Genomic DNA, 13,285 nt, shown 5'->3' with positions numbered 1-13,285 from the left:
AAATAAAACTACAACTACTTAATTTGCATCAAGTTAGCTATTAATTAAGCTAGAAGTTTTCATTCCACATCAAACTACTTCAGAGCCAGACTATTGTTTTTCTTCTGAAGACAGGTGGAACATTAAAAGCATCCTTTATTTAATATTCCCATAAGTTTTTGAGGTCTTCTCAGGATGCTGGCAGTTGTAAGCAATAATTCTGAGTGACAAGAGACATTAATGTCACAGGATCAATGCCTGGCTTAATGAAAGAATAGTCAGTTTAACTTCAGTTAAAATATAAATGGGCTATTTGAATACAATATTCAGGGACAGTAAAGAATTTTCTAGGGCTACAGCTCACACCTGTAATCCTAGCACTTTGAGAGGCCAGGGTGGGAGGATCACTAGAGCCAGGAGTTCAAGACCAGCCTCGGAAATAGCAAGACCACATCTCCACAAAACATAGAAAAATTAGCTGGTAGTGGCATATGCCTGTGCTCCCAGCTACTGAGGAGGCTGAGGCAGGAGGATCACTTGAGCCCAGGAGGTTGCAGTTGCAGAAAGCTATGACAACACCACTGCATTTCAGCCCAGGTGACAAAGTGAGACCCTGTTTCAAAAAAATTTTTTTGAAAAAAAAAAAATTCATTATGTCACTTTATGATACACGCTACAGTACACAGCCAAGGACATAATGACAGTCTCATTATGTCACCCTCAGTAGAGTGTCACGGTGTCACAGCTCACAGCAACCTCAAACTCTTGGGCTTAAGCGATTCTCTTGCCTCAGTCTCCCAAGTAGCTGGGACTACAGGCACCCGCCCACAAGGCCTAGCTATTTTTTTGCTGCAGTTGTCATTGTTGGTCAGCTGGCCCAGGCTTAGGCTTGAACCCGCCAACCTTGATGCATGTGGCTGGCACCGTAACCACTGTGCTATGAGTGCTGAGCCAAAATTTTTTTTTTCATAGAAAGCTTTCCACCTATTATCTGAAAATGCTTTCCATTACATGAGTCCTTCCAATATTTTCATCAAGTAGGTGGCAATTCAAAGTATTTACCTTTAGACAGGGAGAGAAATTAATTTTGGCATTAGATAAGAAAAAGTCTGTGGAAGAAAAGCATTCCACACGATGTGGGTACCTGACCAAGAGAGTCAATTCCCACTTCAGTGTTCCTCCTTTCCCTGACGTCACCCTCCAACCAGCTACCAGGTAGTCACCAAGCTGCCAACACGAGCTGAGTGTCACCTTAAGGTCTACAGAATGAGACGCATGTCCCACACCTCCCTCCTACAGCTCAGCACTTGTGAGGCAGACAGGACAAATACAGAAGATGAAAGGTTTTGGCAGCTACAGCTGTAGTGGACGGGGCTCACATCTGGGCTCCCAAGGTCAGAGGATGAAACCTACTTCACAGGGTGTGGGTGACACAGCACACTGTCCTGGGCCCTCCACACAGCCAGGACAGACTGTGAGTGCTGTACTGGCTGAAGGAGAAGCCCAATTCAAAAGCCCTCAGGATGTCAGTGGATTTGAAACCAAAAGTAGGGTTTGGAATTTTTGTTTGTTTTTTCAGACAGACTCTTGCTATGTCACTCCAAGTATAGGGGTAGAGTCCAGTGCCATCATCATAGCTCACTGCAACCTCCAACTCGGGGCTCAATCCACCCTCCTGCCTTAGCCTCCCCCCTTAGTAAGACTACAGAATGCGAGCCTGCCAGAACATGTGGCTAATTTTTCTCCTTTTAGTAGAGATGACGTTTCACTCTTCCTCAGGGTGGGCCTCCCAGAGTCCTAGGCTTATAAGAAGAAAAGTTTTAAACACAGAGACTCATATTCCAGGTGAGTACACACTATAACATCTTGAAGGTAAGAGGGCCAAAATGAGCAAAGCAAAGTCTATAGAACAATAAAGTGCCCTACATATGGGGAAAGTGAGGGAGTTGGAAGGCCACATTGTGCCTACCTATGAGGAAAGTGAGGGAGTTGGAAGGCCACCACTGTGCCCCCCTGTGAGGAAAGTGAGGGAGTTGGAAGGCCACACTGTGCCTACCTGTGAGGAAAGTGAGGGAGTTGGAAGGCCACCACTGTGCCCCCCTGTGAGGAAAGTGAGGGAGTTGGAAGGCCACCACTGTGCCCCCCTGTGAGGAAAGTGAGGGAGTTAGAAGGCCACCACTGTGCCCTACCTGTGAGGAAAGTGAGGGAGTTAGAAGGCCACCACTGTGCCTACCTGTGAGGAAAGTGAGGGAGTTGGAAGGCCACCACTGTGCCCTACCTGTGAGGAAAGTGAGGGAGTTGGAAGGCCACCACTGTGCCCCCCTGTGAGGAAAGTGAGGGAGTTGGAAGGCCACCACTGTGCCCTACCTGTGAGGAAAGTGAGGGAGTTGGAAGGCCACCACTGTGCCCTACCTGTGGGGAAAGTGAGGGAGTTGGAAGGCCACCACTGTGCCCCCCTGTGAGGAAAGTGAGGGAGTTGGAAGGCCACCACTGTGCCCTACCTGTGGGGAAAGTGAGGGAGTTGGAAGGCCACCACTGTGCCCTACCTGTGAGGAAAGTGAGGGAGTTGGAAGGCCACCACTGTGCCCTACCTGTGAGGAAAGTGAGGGAGTTGGAAGGCCACCACTGTGCCCTACCTGTGAGGAAAGTGAGGGAGTTGGAAGGCCACCACTGTGCCCTACCTGTGAGGAAAGTGAGGGAGTTGGAAGGCCACCACTGTGCCCTACCTGTGAGGAAAGTGAGGGAGTTGGAAGGCCACCACTGTGCCCTACCTGTGAGGAAAGTGAGGGAGTTAGAAGGCCACCACTGTGCCCCCCTGTGAGGAAAGTGAGGGAGTTGGAAGGCCACCACTGTGCCCTACCTGTGGGGAAAGTGAGGGAGTTGGAAGGCCACCACTGTGCCCTACCTGTGAGGAAAGTGAGGGAGTTGGAAGGCCACCACTGTGCCCTACCTGTGAGGAAAGTGAGGGAGTTGGAAGGCCACCACTGTGCCCTACCTGTGAGGAAAGTGAGGGAGTTAGAAGGCCACCACTGTGCCCCCCTGTGAGGAAAGTGAGGGAGTTGGAAGGCCACCACTGTGCCCTACCTGTGGGGAAAGTGAGGGAGTTGGAAGGCCACCACTGTGCCCTACCTGTGGGGAAAGTGAGGGAGTTGGAAGGCCACCACTGTGCCCTACCTGTGAGGAAAGTGAGGGAGTTGGAAGGCCACCACTGTGCCCTACCTGTGAGGAAAGTGAGGGAGTTGGAAGGCCACCACTGTGCCCCCCTGTGAGGAAAGTGAGGGAGTTGGAAGGCCACCACTGTGCCCTACCTGTGGGGAAAGTGAGGGAGTTGGAAGGCCACATTGTGCCCTATCTGTGGGGAAAGTGAGGGAGTTGGAAGGCCACCACTGTGCCCCCCTGTGAGGAAAGTGAGGGAGTTGGAAGGCCACCACTGTGCCCTATCTGTGGGGAAAGTGAGGGAGTTGGAAGGCCACCACTGTGCCCTATCTGTGGGGAAAGTGAGGGAGTTGGAAGGCCACCACTGTGCCCTATCTGTGGGGAAAGTGAGGGAGTTGGAAGGCCACCACTGTGCCCTACCTATGAGGAAAGTGAGGGAGTTGGAAGGCCACCACTGTGCCCCCCTGTGAGGAAAGTGAGGGAGTTGGAAGGCCACCACTGTGCCCTACCTGTGGGGAAAGTGAGGGAGTTGGAAGGCCACATTGTGCCCTATCTGTGGGGAAAGTGAGGGAGTTGGAAGGCCACCACTGTGCCCCCCTGTGAGGAAAGTGAGGGAGTTGGAAGGCCACCACTGTGCCCTATCTGTGGGGAAAGTGAGGGAGTTGGAAGGCCACCACTGTGCCCTATCTGTGGGGAAAGTGAGGGAGTTGGAAGGCCACCACTGTGCCCTATCTGTGGGGAAAGTGAGGGAGTTGGAAGGCCACCACTGTGCCCTATCTGTGGGGAAAGTGAGGGAGTTGGAAGGCCACCACTGTGCCCTACCTATGAGGAAAGTGAGGGAGTTGGAAGGCCACCACTGTGCCTACCTGTGAGGAAAGTGAGGGAGTTGGAAGGCCACCACTGTGCCCCCCTGTGAGGAAAGTGAGGGAGTTGGAAGGCCACCACTGTGCCCCCCTGTGAGGAAAGTGAGGGAGTTAGAAGGCCACCACTGTGCCTACCTGTGAGGAAAGTGAGGGAGTTAGAAGGCCACCACTGTGCCTACCTGTGAGGAAAGTGAGGGAGTTAGAAGGCCACCACTGTGCCTACCTGTGAGGAAAGTGAGGGAGTTGGAAGGCCACCACTGTGCCTACCTGTGAGGAAAGTGAGGGAGTTGGAAGGCCACCACTGTGCCCTATCTGTGGGGAAAGTGAGGGAGTTGGAAGGCCACCACTGTGCCCACCTGTGAGGAAAGTGAGGGAGTTGGAAGGCCACCACTGTGCCTACCTGTGAGGAAAGTGAGGGAGTTGGAAGGCCACCACTGTGCCCTACCTGTGAGGAAAGTGAGGGAGTTGGAAGGCCACCACTGTGCCTACCTGTGAGGAAAGTGAGGGAGTTGGAAGGCCACCACTGTGCCCACCTGTGAGGAAAGTGAGGGAGTTGGAAGGCCACCACTGTGCCCTACCTGTGAGGAAAGTGAGGGAGTTGGAAGGCCACCACTGTGCCCACCTGTGAGGAAAGTGAGGGAGTTGGAAGGCCACCACTGTGCCCTACCTGTGAGGAAAGTGAGGGAGTTGGAAGGCCACCACTGTGCCTACCTGTGAGGAAAGTGAGGGAGTTGGAAGGCCACCACTGTGCCCACCTGTGAGGAAAGTGAGGGAGTTGGAAGGCCACCACTGTGCCCACCTGTGAGGAAAGTGAGGGAGTTGGAAGGCCACCACTGTGCCCTACCTGTGAGGAAAGTGAGGGAGTTGGAAGGCCACCACTGTGCCTACCTGTGAGGAAAGTGAGGGAGTTGGAAGGCCACCACTGTGCCCACCTGTGAGGAAAGTGAGGGAGTTGGAAGGCCACCACTGTGCCCTACCTGTGAGGAAAGTGAGGGAGTTGGAAGGCCACCACTGTGCCCTACCTGTGAGGAAAGTGAGGGAGTTGGAAGGCCACCACTGTGCCCACCTGTGAGGAAAGTGAGGGAGTTGGAAGGCCACCACTGTGCCCTACCTGTGAGGAAAGTGAGGGAGTTGGAAGGCCACCACTGTGCCCTACCTGTGAGGAAAGTGAGGGAGTTGGAAGGCCACCACTGTGCCCTACCTGTGAGGAAAGTGAGGGAGTTGGAAGGCCACCACTGTGCCCACCTGTGAGGAAAGTGAGGGAGTTGGAAGGCCACCACTGTGCCCTACCTGTGAGGAAAGTGAGGGAGTTGGAAGGCCACCACTGTGCCCTACCTGTGAGGAAAGTGAGGGAGTTGGAAGGCCACCACTGTGCCCCCCTGTGAGGAAAGTGAGGGAGTTGGAAGGCCACCACTGTGCCCTACCTTGGGGGAAAGAAAGCCACAAGGCCACCACTGCTGAAAGCATGAGCCACTAGAAACCTGCAAGTTCCACCTCACTCCTCCAACTCTAAGAGCGCCCCTGCTGTTCCCCAGTGCTCCCCAGCTCACCATGGAAATGGGTACTGGCACCCCCTGTGGAACACACCTGAGAGTTACCAGGAGCCCTGACAGGTTCCATTCATCAGAGAATGTTTGTTGTGTCATTTCTATGTACCCTACCAGTGCCATTCACCTGAGACTCACTGGAGAATTCACCCACGTCACGTGGTGAGAAGTGGCACAAGCAATCGCAAATTACGCATGTGTAAAGTTTATCAGCAACTACTAACTTGCTCCCTTACGGTTCTTCCTGTCTTGTACCCCCACAACCGTCTCCAATAAACTCATCCAATGCTGTTCATTAATGCGGTGAGGAGGGAAATTCAGGGCTGAGGGGGCATACGGAGAAACCTAATTCCATTCTCCCAAGATTTATGGAGCACCCTCTATGCGCTGCACGCTGCAGGGTAACCGAGAGGAATGTAATGGGGTGGTGGGAGTGGGGACAGAAACAGCTCTGCAGGCAGAATGGAAGGTGTGCTCTAGAGATAAGCGGACAGGCGGGAAAGAAAGAAGAATGCTTCTTCGGGGACCTGGAGCCTCCCTGCAAGAGCCAGCCTAGGGGGCTAGTGAGAACGAGGACCTCCACGCCCAGGGCACCGAGGAACTGGGCCTACTGGTCTCCCCTCGGACTGCAGGCCGGGCTCCCGGCGCAGAGGCCGCACACAGCTCGATCCGACCCCTGCTTCTGGCCTTGACTCCGTCTCTGACCCCGACCCTGGACCGACCAGCACCCCGGCCCAGTCCCGTCCCCCTGACCCGGCCCCCGCACCCCGAGCGCGGGGACAGCCTAGCCCCGGACCTCGGACCCGCGCCGGCACCTCGGCCCGCACCCAGCCCCTTACGCGGCCCGCACCCGACCCCGACCCGACGCCCACCTCGGTGATGATGTCGTGCAGGTAGCGGAACGGGGGCTTGCTCAGCAGCTTCTCCGTCAGCGGCGGCCTCCGGATCACCTTCCCCAGCGCCTCCTGCGTCCGCCTCACCACCGCCGCGTTCATGGCGGCGTCCGCCTCCCGTCTGGCCGGCCGAGCCTAAGACCGGGTCCCTGGCCGCCGCCGGCCCGGCCGCCGCCGCCCGGTCCCGCCTTGACGCGCTGCTCGGGTTTCCATCCCACAGTGCACCGGAGCCCCGAAACAGCGCCTGCGCGGCGGCCGCAGGGCGTTCGGTCGCTAGGGCTGCGCGGCCTTAGCAACGGACGCTCTGGGCGCCCCGCCCACTGCTGGCAGGCCCCGCGCGGTGCAGGCGGGCAGGAGGTCTGGTCTGCGCAGAGGCCGCCTCCCACCCTGCGGCGCGAAAGCGGGTGTTCGCCCTGGCTCCAGGAGCGTGGGTTACCACCTGCGTGACGTCCAACCTTCCCGCTGCCTGCCTCGGGAATTTCGAGGGCTGTCGTAGGCACTGGTTCATTAGAGGGGCTGGACCGTGTTATCCCCAAAGACACGGAACAGAAAATACTGTCCTGTCTGGTACTTGATGTGGCTTCTTGGGCAAATAACTTGTTTGTTCTGAGATTCCCTTTCTTTTCCTATAAAGCACAGATAATAATGTGCCGGCCTGTCCTGTCTACTTCCCAGGAAGGCAATGATGACTGAATGACGTCTCAGGCCTTGAAACCAGGACAGAACCCTGCCCTCGCTGTCCTAGGAGGTGTCTGCGATTCTGTCCCTGCCTTCTACCTGTCATGCGCAGGTCCACTGCAGAAATCCTTCCAATAATTTGAGAGCTTTGTGGTCTGCAGTTCTTCTAAAGAATACCTTTCTAACTTTTAATTTACATTCATTTTTTACCATTTTCAATGCTTTTTAAGTGTGGGTCTCAGTCTCCATTTAGTATCAAACATGTCTTGTCTGAAGAACTTCTTTTACTATTTCTTTTACCACAGTTCAGCTGGCAATGGAAAAGTTATGCAGACAACTGATCTCAGGCCAGGCTGTGAGGTTCATCAAATACTAAATTACATTTTTTTTTTCACGGACTCTCTCGCTCATCACTCATCATAGAGTCTCATCACTATGTCACCCTGGGTAGAGTGATGTGGCGTCACAGTTCACAGCAACCTCTAGCTCTTGGACTTAAGCGATTCTCGCCTCAGGATCCTAAGTACCTGGGGCTACAGGTGTGCACCCACAATGGCCAGCTGTTTTTTTGTTGTAATTGTGTTTGTTGCTTAGTCAGCCTTGGTGTATGTGGCCGGCACCCTAACCACTGAGCGACTGGCGCTGAGTGCTAAATTGCATTTTTATAGTTTTCCTCTCATGGCCCCCTACAACCTGCTCCAATAAATTTACTCACAAGTATTTATTAGGCATAAAAGAACAGAATTCTGAGTGACTTTGCTTTTTCTTTCAGCACTTTAAGGATGTTACTCCATTGACTTCCGTTCTGCCCTGTTTCCTGGTAAAAGTCTTCTGTAATTCTTTGTTCTGCAGTCTATGATGTTTCTGGCTGTCTTCAAAATTAGTTAGAAGTTTGCACATGATCTATCTAGATGTGGGGGTCTTTTTCATCTGAAGTTTGTATTTGGTTATTATTTAATACAATAAAATCCACACATTTTAAGTGTACAGTTGGTGCATTTTGGTTAACTATATACAATTATGTTACCACTAGCACAACAAGGATACAGAACAGTCCCTGCCACCCCTGTGCCATGCTGGCCCCAGTGAGACTCTGTCCTAAAAAAAGCAATTTAGTGTTTGATGAACCTCAAAACATTCTTCCTGCTCATTTGCAGTTCTCCCTACCCCCAGACCAAAACAGCCATTTATCTGGTTTCTGAAATTATAATTTTGCCTTTTCTAGAGTTTCAGATAAATGGAATCATACGCTTAATAGCGTTGCATATTTTATTCTTTCTCTTACAATGTTTTTGAGATTTATTCATGTCATTACCTATATTAATATGACATTCCTTCTTGTGGCTGAGTGGTATTCCATAGCATAATGTGTTTATTCACTAGTTGATGGACTTTTGAGTCAGTTTAATTTTTTGATTATTTTCTCTTTTTTTTTTTTTTTTGAGATGGTGTAGCAGCCCATATAGCATATGGCAAGGAGTGAGAGTTATAAGAAACACCTGAATTAGCTTGGTAATGTAACACCTTGGTGAAAAGGGCATGGGGAGGGATTTGGCTCTCCTAACAAACATGAGAGTTGGCAAGATGAGAGCATCAGTGATTGGCAGTCTCTACACCTGTGTGTTAAGAGCCACGAGAGTGTGTCTATAAGAGGCTAGCGGAGAAGGCAGTAGAGAGCACACATTCCATCACGGACCCTCTCGCTCTGCCTCTGTGGCTTCTCCGGCCTACAGAACACGTCTCTCTCTACAAAAGACAGTTAGATGTATTCTTCTTACTAAGACTGCTTTACTCCCTCAAGTACTGTCTTTCTCTCTCCCTTCTGCTAAAGCAAATAGTCCTCAGGCACCTAACAGCAATTGTTCCTGAGAAAGTAGCCTAGCAGTCCAAGTCTGGAATCTAGATAAGTTGGGGACCAGCAACCTGGCCAGTCCTGGGCCCCAACAACAGAGTCTCACTTTGTTAGACTCTTTGTTAGGTAGAGTGCTATGGCGTCACAGCTCACAGCAACCTCAAACTCCTGGGCTCAAGAGATTCTCTTGCCTCAGACTCCCGAGTAGCTGGGACTACAGGCGCCCACAACACCTGGCAATTTTTAGAGGTGGGGTCTCACTCTTGCTCAGGCTGGTCTCGAACCTGTGAGCTCAGGCAATCCACCCTCCTCAGCCTCCCAGAGTGCCAGGATTACAGGCATGAGCCACCACACTGGATCTTTTTTGATAGTTTGTGAATAATGCAGCTATGACTGACTTTTCACATGCAAGTCTTTGTGTAAGCATAACTTTCCATTTCTCTTCAGTTAGAATTGCTGGAACATATTCTTCTTAGCAAAGTATCTCAAGAATGGAAGAAAAAGTATCCAATGTACTCAGCCCTACTATGAAACTATAGCTTTCATATGAAAGCTATAACCCAATTATAACCTAAGAATATGGGGAAAGGGGAAAGAGAGGGGAGGGGAGAGAATGGGTGGAGGGAGGGTGATTGGTGGGATTACATCTACTATGCATCTTACAAGGGTACATGTGAAACTTAATAAATGTAGAATATAAATGTTTTAACACAATAACTAAGAAAATGCCAGGAAGGCTATGTTAACCAGTTTGATGAAAATATTTCAAATTGTATATAAAACCAGTGCATGGTGCCCCATGATCGCATTAATGTACACAGTTATGATTTAATAGAAAAAAAAAAAAGTCTGCTGGAAAGACTGGCAGAATACCGCACCAATAACATTTCCGGGTCAGATCCAGGAATCAAAATGTGCTTGGGGACCTCAAGAGAAGAGGAATTTACCCAATGCATACAGGTATTTAATGGCACAGATAAAACCTGGGCTCATGAAAGGCTTTCAAGTCTAACCTGAGATTCCTTATAAAAGGTTCCAGCAAATCCTGTTTTAAAAGGAAGAAAAGCCTAGATAGCTAATAATTATTTTTTTTCTATAATTATTCTTTTTACTCTTCTCGTTCTGAGAATGTTCTTTTTCATGAAACAACAGCTAGCTGGTAAAACTTATGCTTGTAATATTCCCCTACATATGACTTCTATCATCTACATTTGACATTTATCTTCTTAAGACTTAAATGGGCTTATTTTAAATATTTTAAACACTTGTAATAAACTACAGAGATAACTCGGATTTGAGGTACACTGGTTAATGATCAAAATGGTGTGCCCAAAATAAAAGCAAGCGTTATTAAATATAAATGCAATCCTTACCAACACAAACGAACCATTTTTCCTCAATAAAAAATATAGTCCAAAAAAAAGTCTCATTCTAGAAAGATTTACCACTTCCAAATCATAGTGAAAGGAACTTGAGTAATTTGCCATTTTCTTTTCTACTGTGTCTTAGAGATACCTCGTTTACAACTGGTGTCTGAAAAACAGAATGACATGTGCAGAATGTAATTGTGTAGTGACAGGACAGAGGTTAATTGTTACAGATCACTGAACTCTCCAAGTATTAAATGCTTGCATCTTAATTATTTATATAGAACATTGGTCCAGTAACACAAAAATAGAGAACAGCATCTGGAGATTTATCTCATTCCATGTCTGGGGATAAAGGATTAACTGTTCTTTCCATTATTTTCTGCAGGTGTGATCACTGAGATTCTGGCATTTTTCCAAGCTACTGTATGACGAGGATGCTGAAGGCCACCCCATACAGCACACTGCAACATAAGGACCTTTCCATTCACCAATTCTGGCACACTTCCAAAATATACCCCACAGTCCAGTTTTATTTCTGTCCAGGAGGCTGGGTGCCAAGGATCAGATATAAACACAAGTACATATAACCAGCAAGATTACAGTCAACAGAAAATTGAAAATGGCAGACATCGTGAGACTAGCAGTACCCCACCCACCATGGCTAATAATTATTATTGCTGCACTTTATGCAAATAATCAGACCCAGTATACTGAAAATACAGTTTATTGTGGCAATTAAATTAGTTCTGCTATAATTTATTTTAGCAAAGTGATAAAAGAGAGAAAAATAGTTCAAAAGGAAAAAACTGTGTCCCACCTGTATTAGATTCCAGCCTTGTCTAAAATTCCAGTTCATAAAATGAGACAAAGATGTTTAACTACACTGATCTGTTAAACAGGACTAAGAGACTGGCCAAAGAATATAGAATTATATACAGTAGTCATATTTGCTCTGAAGCCTTAAGGTTCAACAAGGGTCACCTGCTGGCTACACTGGAAAAAACGTGTGCAGTATTAAATGCTATCTGCTGTGTCTATATAGATACCTCAGGAAAAATTGGAACCTAAATGAGAATTTCCCAGTAAATGGTGTGGCTGCAACATGGCCTCATAAGTGGCCCCATACCCAACCGATGTTCAGGAATATTCACTTGAATTGCCCAGAACTTTGGATCAGTTCTGTAGGGACTCATAAAGTTAGGTATTATCTTAAGAACTGTGCTAAGTCAGTAAATAAGAATACTAATGTTCTCATTGTGCAAACCTTAGCCTCGAAATCTAGTAGTTGTAGATACTTGTAGATGACTGCTAACTGGTTTCCTTCTCTTACCCTGGACCCAATCTCAGCTCCGTCCCTGTCATTGTAGGAAAGCCAGAAAGCCACAAACGTATGCAAGGTGACTGAGGTCATGCATAAGCCAGATGAAAACCCTGGAGATTTCTATGAAAGACTGTGTAAAACATACAGACTGGCCAAACCATTGTATGAAGCCAAAAGGGGGGAGAAAAGGAGCCAACTGTGTAGAAATCTGACCAACCAAAAGCCTTCAAGAGGCCAAAGGAAAAACTGCAGGCAGGACCTGGTGCCAGGCCTCCCTGACCTGGCCAAGCCTTTTGAATTATACGTATCAGAAAGAAATAGAGCAGCTGAAGGAATGCTCACCCAGAATGTAGCATCCCCTGGGTAAGACCAGTTGCTTATCTCTCTAAGCAACTGGACAGGGTCTCAAAATGATGGCTGGCCCACATGCCTAAGAACGCTTGCAGACACTGCCATGCTGGTGCAAGAGGCTGATAAGTTGACTTTGGGACAAAACTCAAGCGTCTGGGTACCATACACAGTGGTCACTCTGTGAGCACCAAAGGGCACCATTGGTCGACCAACTCATACCTCACCAGATATCAAAGCTTACTGTGTAAAAATCTAAGGTTGGTTATAGAAGTTGTATGCATGAGGCCATGCACTTGGAATAGAACAAAAAAGAAAATTAAGAAGCTTCTGGGGAGATAATTCTACATTCCCCTGTTGGCCACCCTTGCCAAGAAAGTCAGCCAGCATTGTGTGACATGCAACCAACACAAAGCTAAACAGAGACCATTCCTGCTGCCTGAAATTCAGTCCTACAGGGAAGCCCCTTTTGAAGATATGCAAATGGACTAGACTGAGTTATCCAGATATGGAGGAAACCAGTACTTACTAGTTCTGGTCTGCACATATTCAGGTAAATGGAAGTCTTCCCCCACCAGGATAAAGAGGGCTCATGTTGCCCAGAGAAATCATCCCATGGTTTAGGTTGCCAGTCCACATTGGATCTGATAATAGACTGGCCTTCACAACAGAGATTAGTGCAAATGACGGCCAAAGTCTTGAATATCACCTGGAAACTGGTGGCATATAGGCCTCAAAGCTCAGGAAGAGTAGAGCACATGAACAAAACCATAAAAGCAGGAATGGGTAAACTCTGCCAGGAAGCAAAGCTTAATTTGGCACTGGCCTTGCCACTGGTCTTGTTAAATGTTAAATGTACCCCTTCTAAGGGCTCAGGGTACTCCCCTTATGAGATAAGGTATAACAGGCCTCCATTGGCAGGTAGAAGCCCTGGGAAGAGCAGCAAAGAAGATCTCCACTTGGGGAATTAACTGTGTTCTGTTTAGTCTTTCATGTCTGTACACCCTCTCTCTCCAAGGAATCAAGTCTAGGTCAAGGATCAGAACCTGGTCCCCCTCAAATCAAGGTAGAAGGGACCCTACGCCGACATCCTCACCACACCCACAGCAGTGAAGGTGAAAGGGATCCTCACCTGGATCCATCACAGCAGGTTGAAGAGAGCTTCACTGCCCCTGTGGGAAGCAAAAACAGTAACTTAAGATGGTCAACGTGCCCTACTCCAGTCACATACTGGGAGCGGGCTAGTCAACACACTGCTGAAGCCTGAGGAAATTCCTA

At 48.9% G+C, this 13,285-nt stretch overlaps 1 protein-coding gene and 1 pseudogene across 7 annotated transcripts in view; both read right to left on the bottom strand.

Moving 5' to 3' along the window:
* TRAF3IP1 (TRAF3 interacting protein 1) overlaps window positions 1-6,644 on the bottom strand; it is a 97,000-nt gene extending 90,356 nt beyond the window's left edge. For all 7 annotated transcript variants that reach the window (XM_053597559.1, XM_053597561.1, XM_053597565.1 and 4 more), the window contains exon 1: window positions 6,418-6,644. In XM_053597559.1, coding sequence (XP_053453534.1) covers window positions 6,418-6,540 — 123 coding nt within the window. In that variant the 5' untranslated portion in view covers window positions 6,541-6,644. The remainder of the gene's footprint in view (window positions 1-6,417) is intronic.
* A 4,112-nt stretch (window positions 6,645-10,756) lies between these two features.
* On the bottom strand, window positions 10,757-10,968 carry LOC128590820 (protein kish-A-like; annotated as a pseudogene).
* Window positions 10,969-13,285: the final 2,317 nt, after the last annotated feature.

This window comes from Nycticebus coucang, chromosome 7 (assembly GCF_027406575.1).
Source record: "Nycticebus coucang isolate mNycCou1 chromosome 7, mNycCou1.pri, whole genome shotgun sequence".
Taxonomy (NCBI): domain Eukaryota; kingdom Metazoa; phylum Chordata; class Mammalia; order Primates; family Lorisidae; genus Nycticebus; species Nycticebus coucang.
This window is presented reverse-complemented; position numbering and strand designations above follow the sequence as displayed.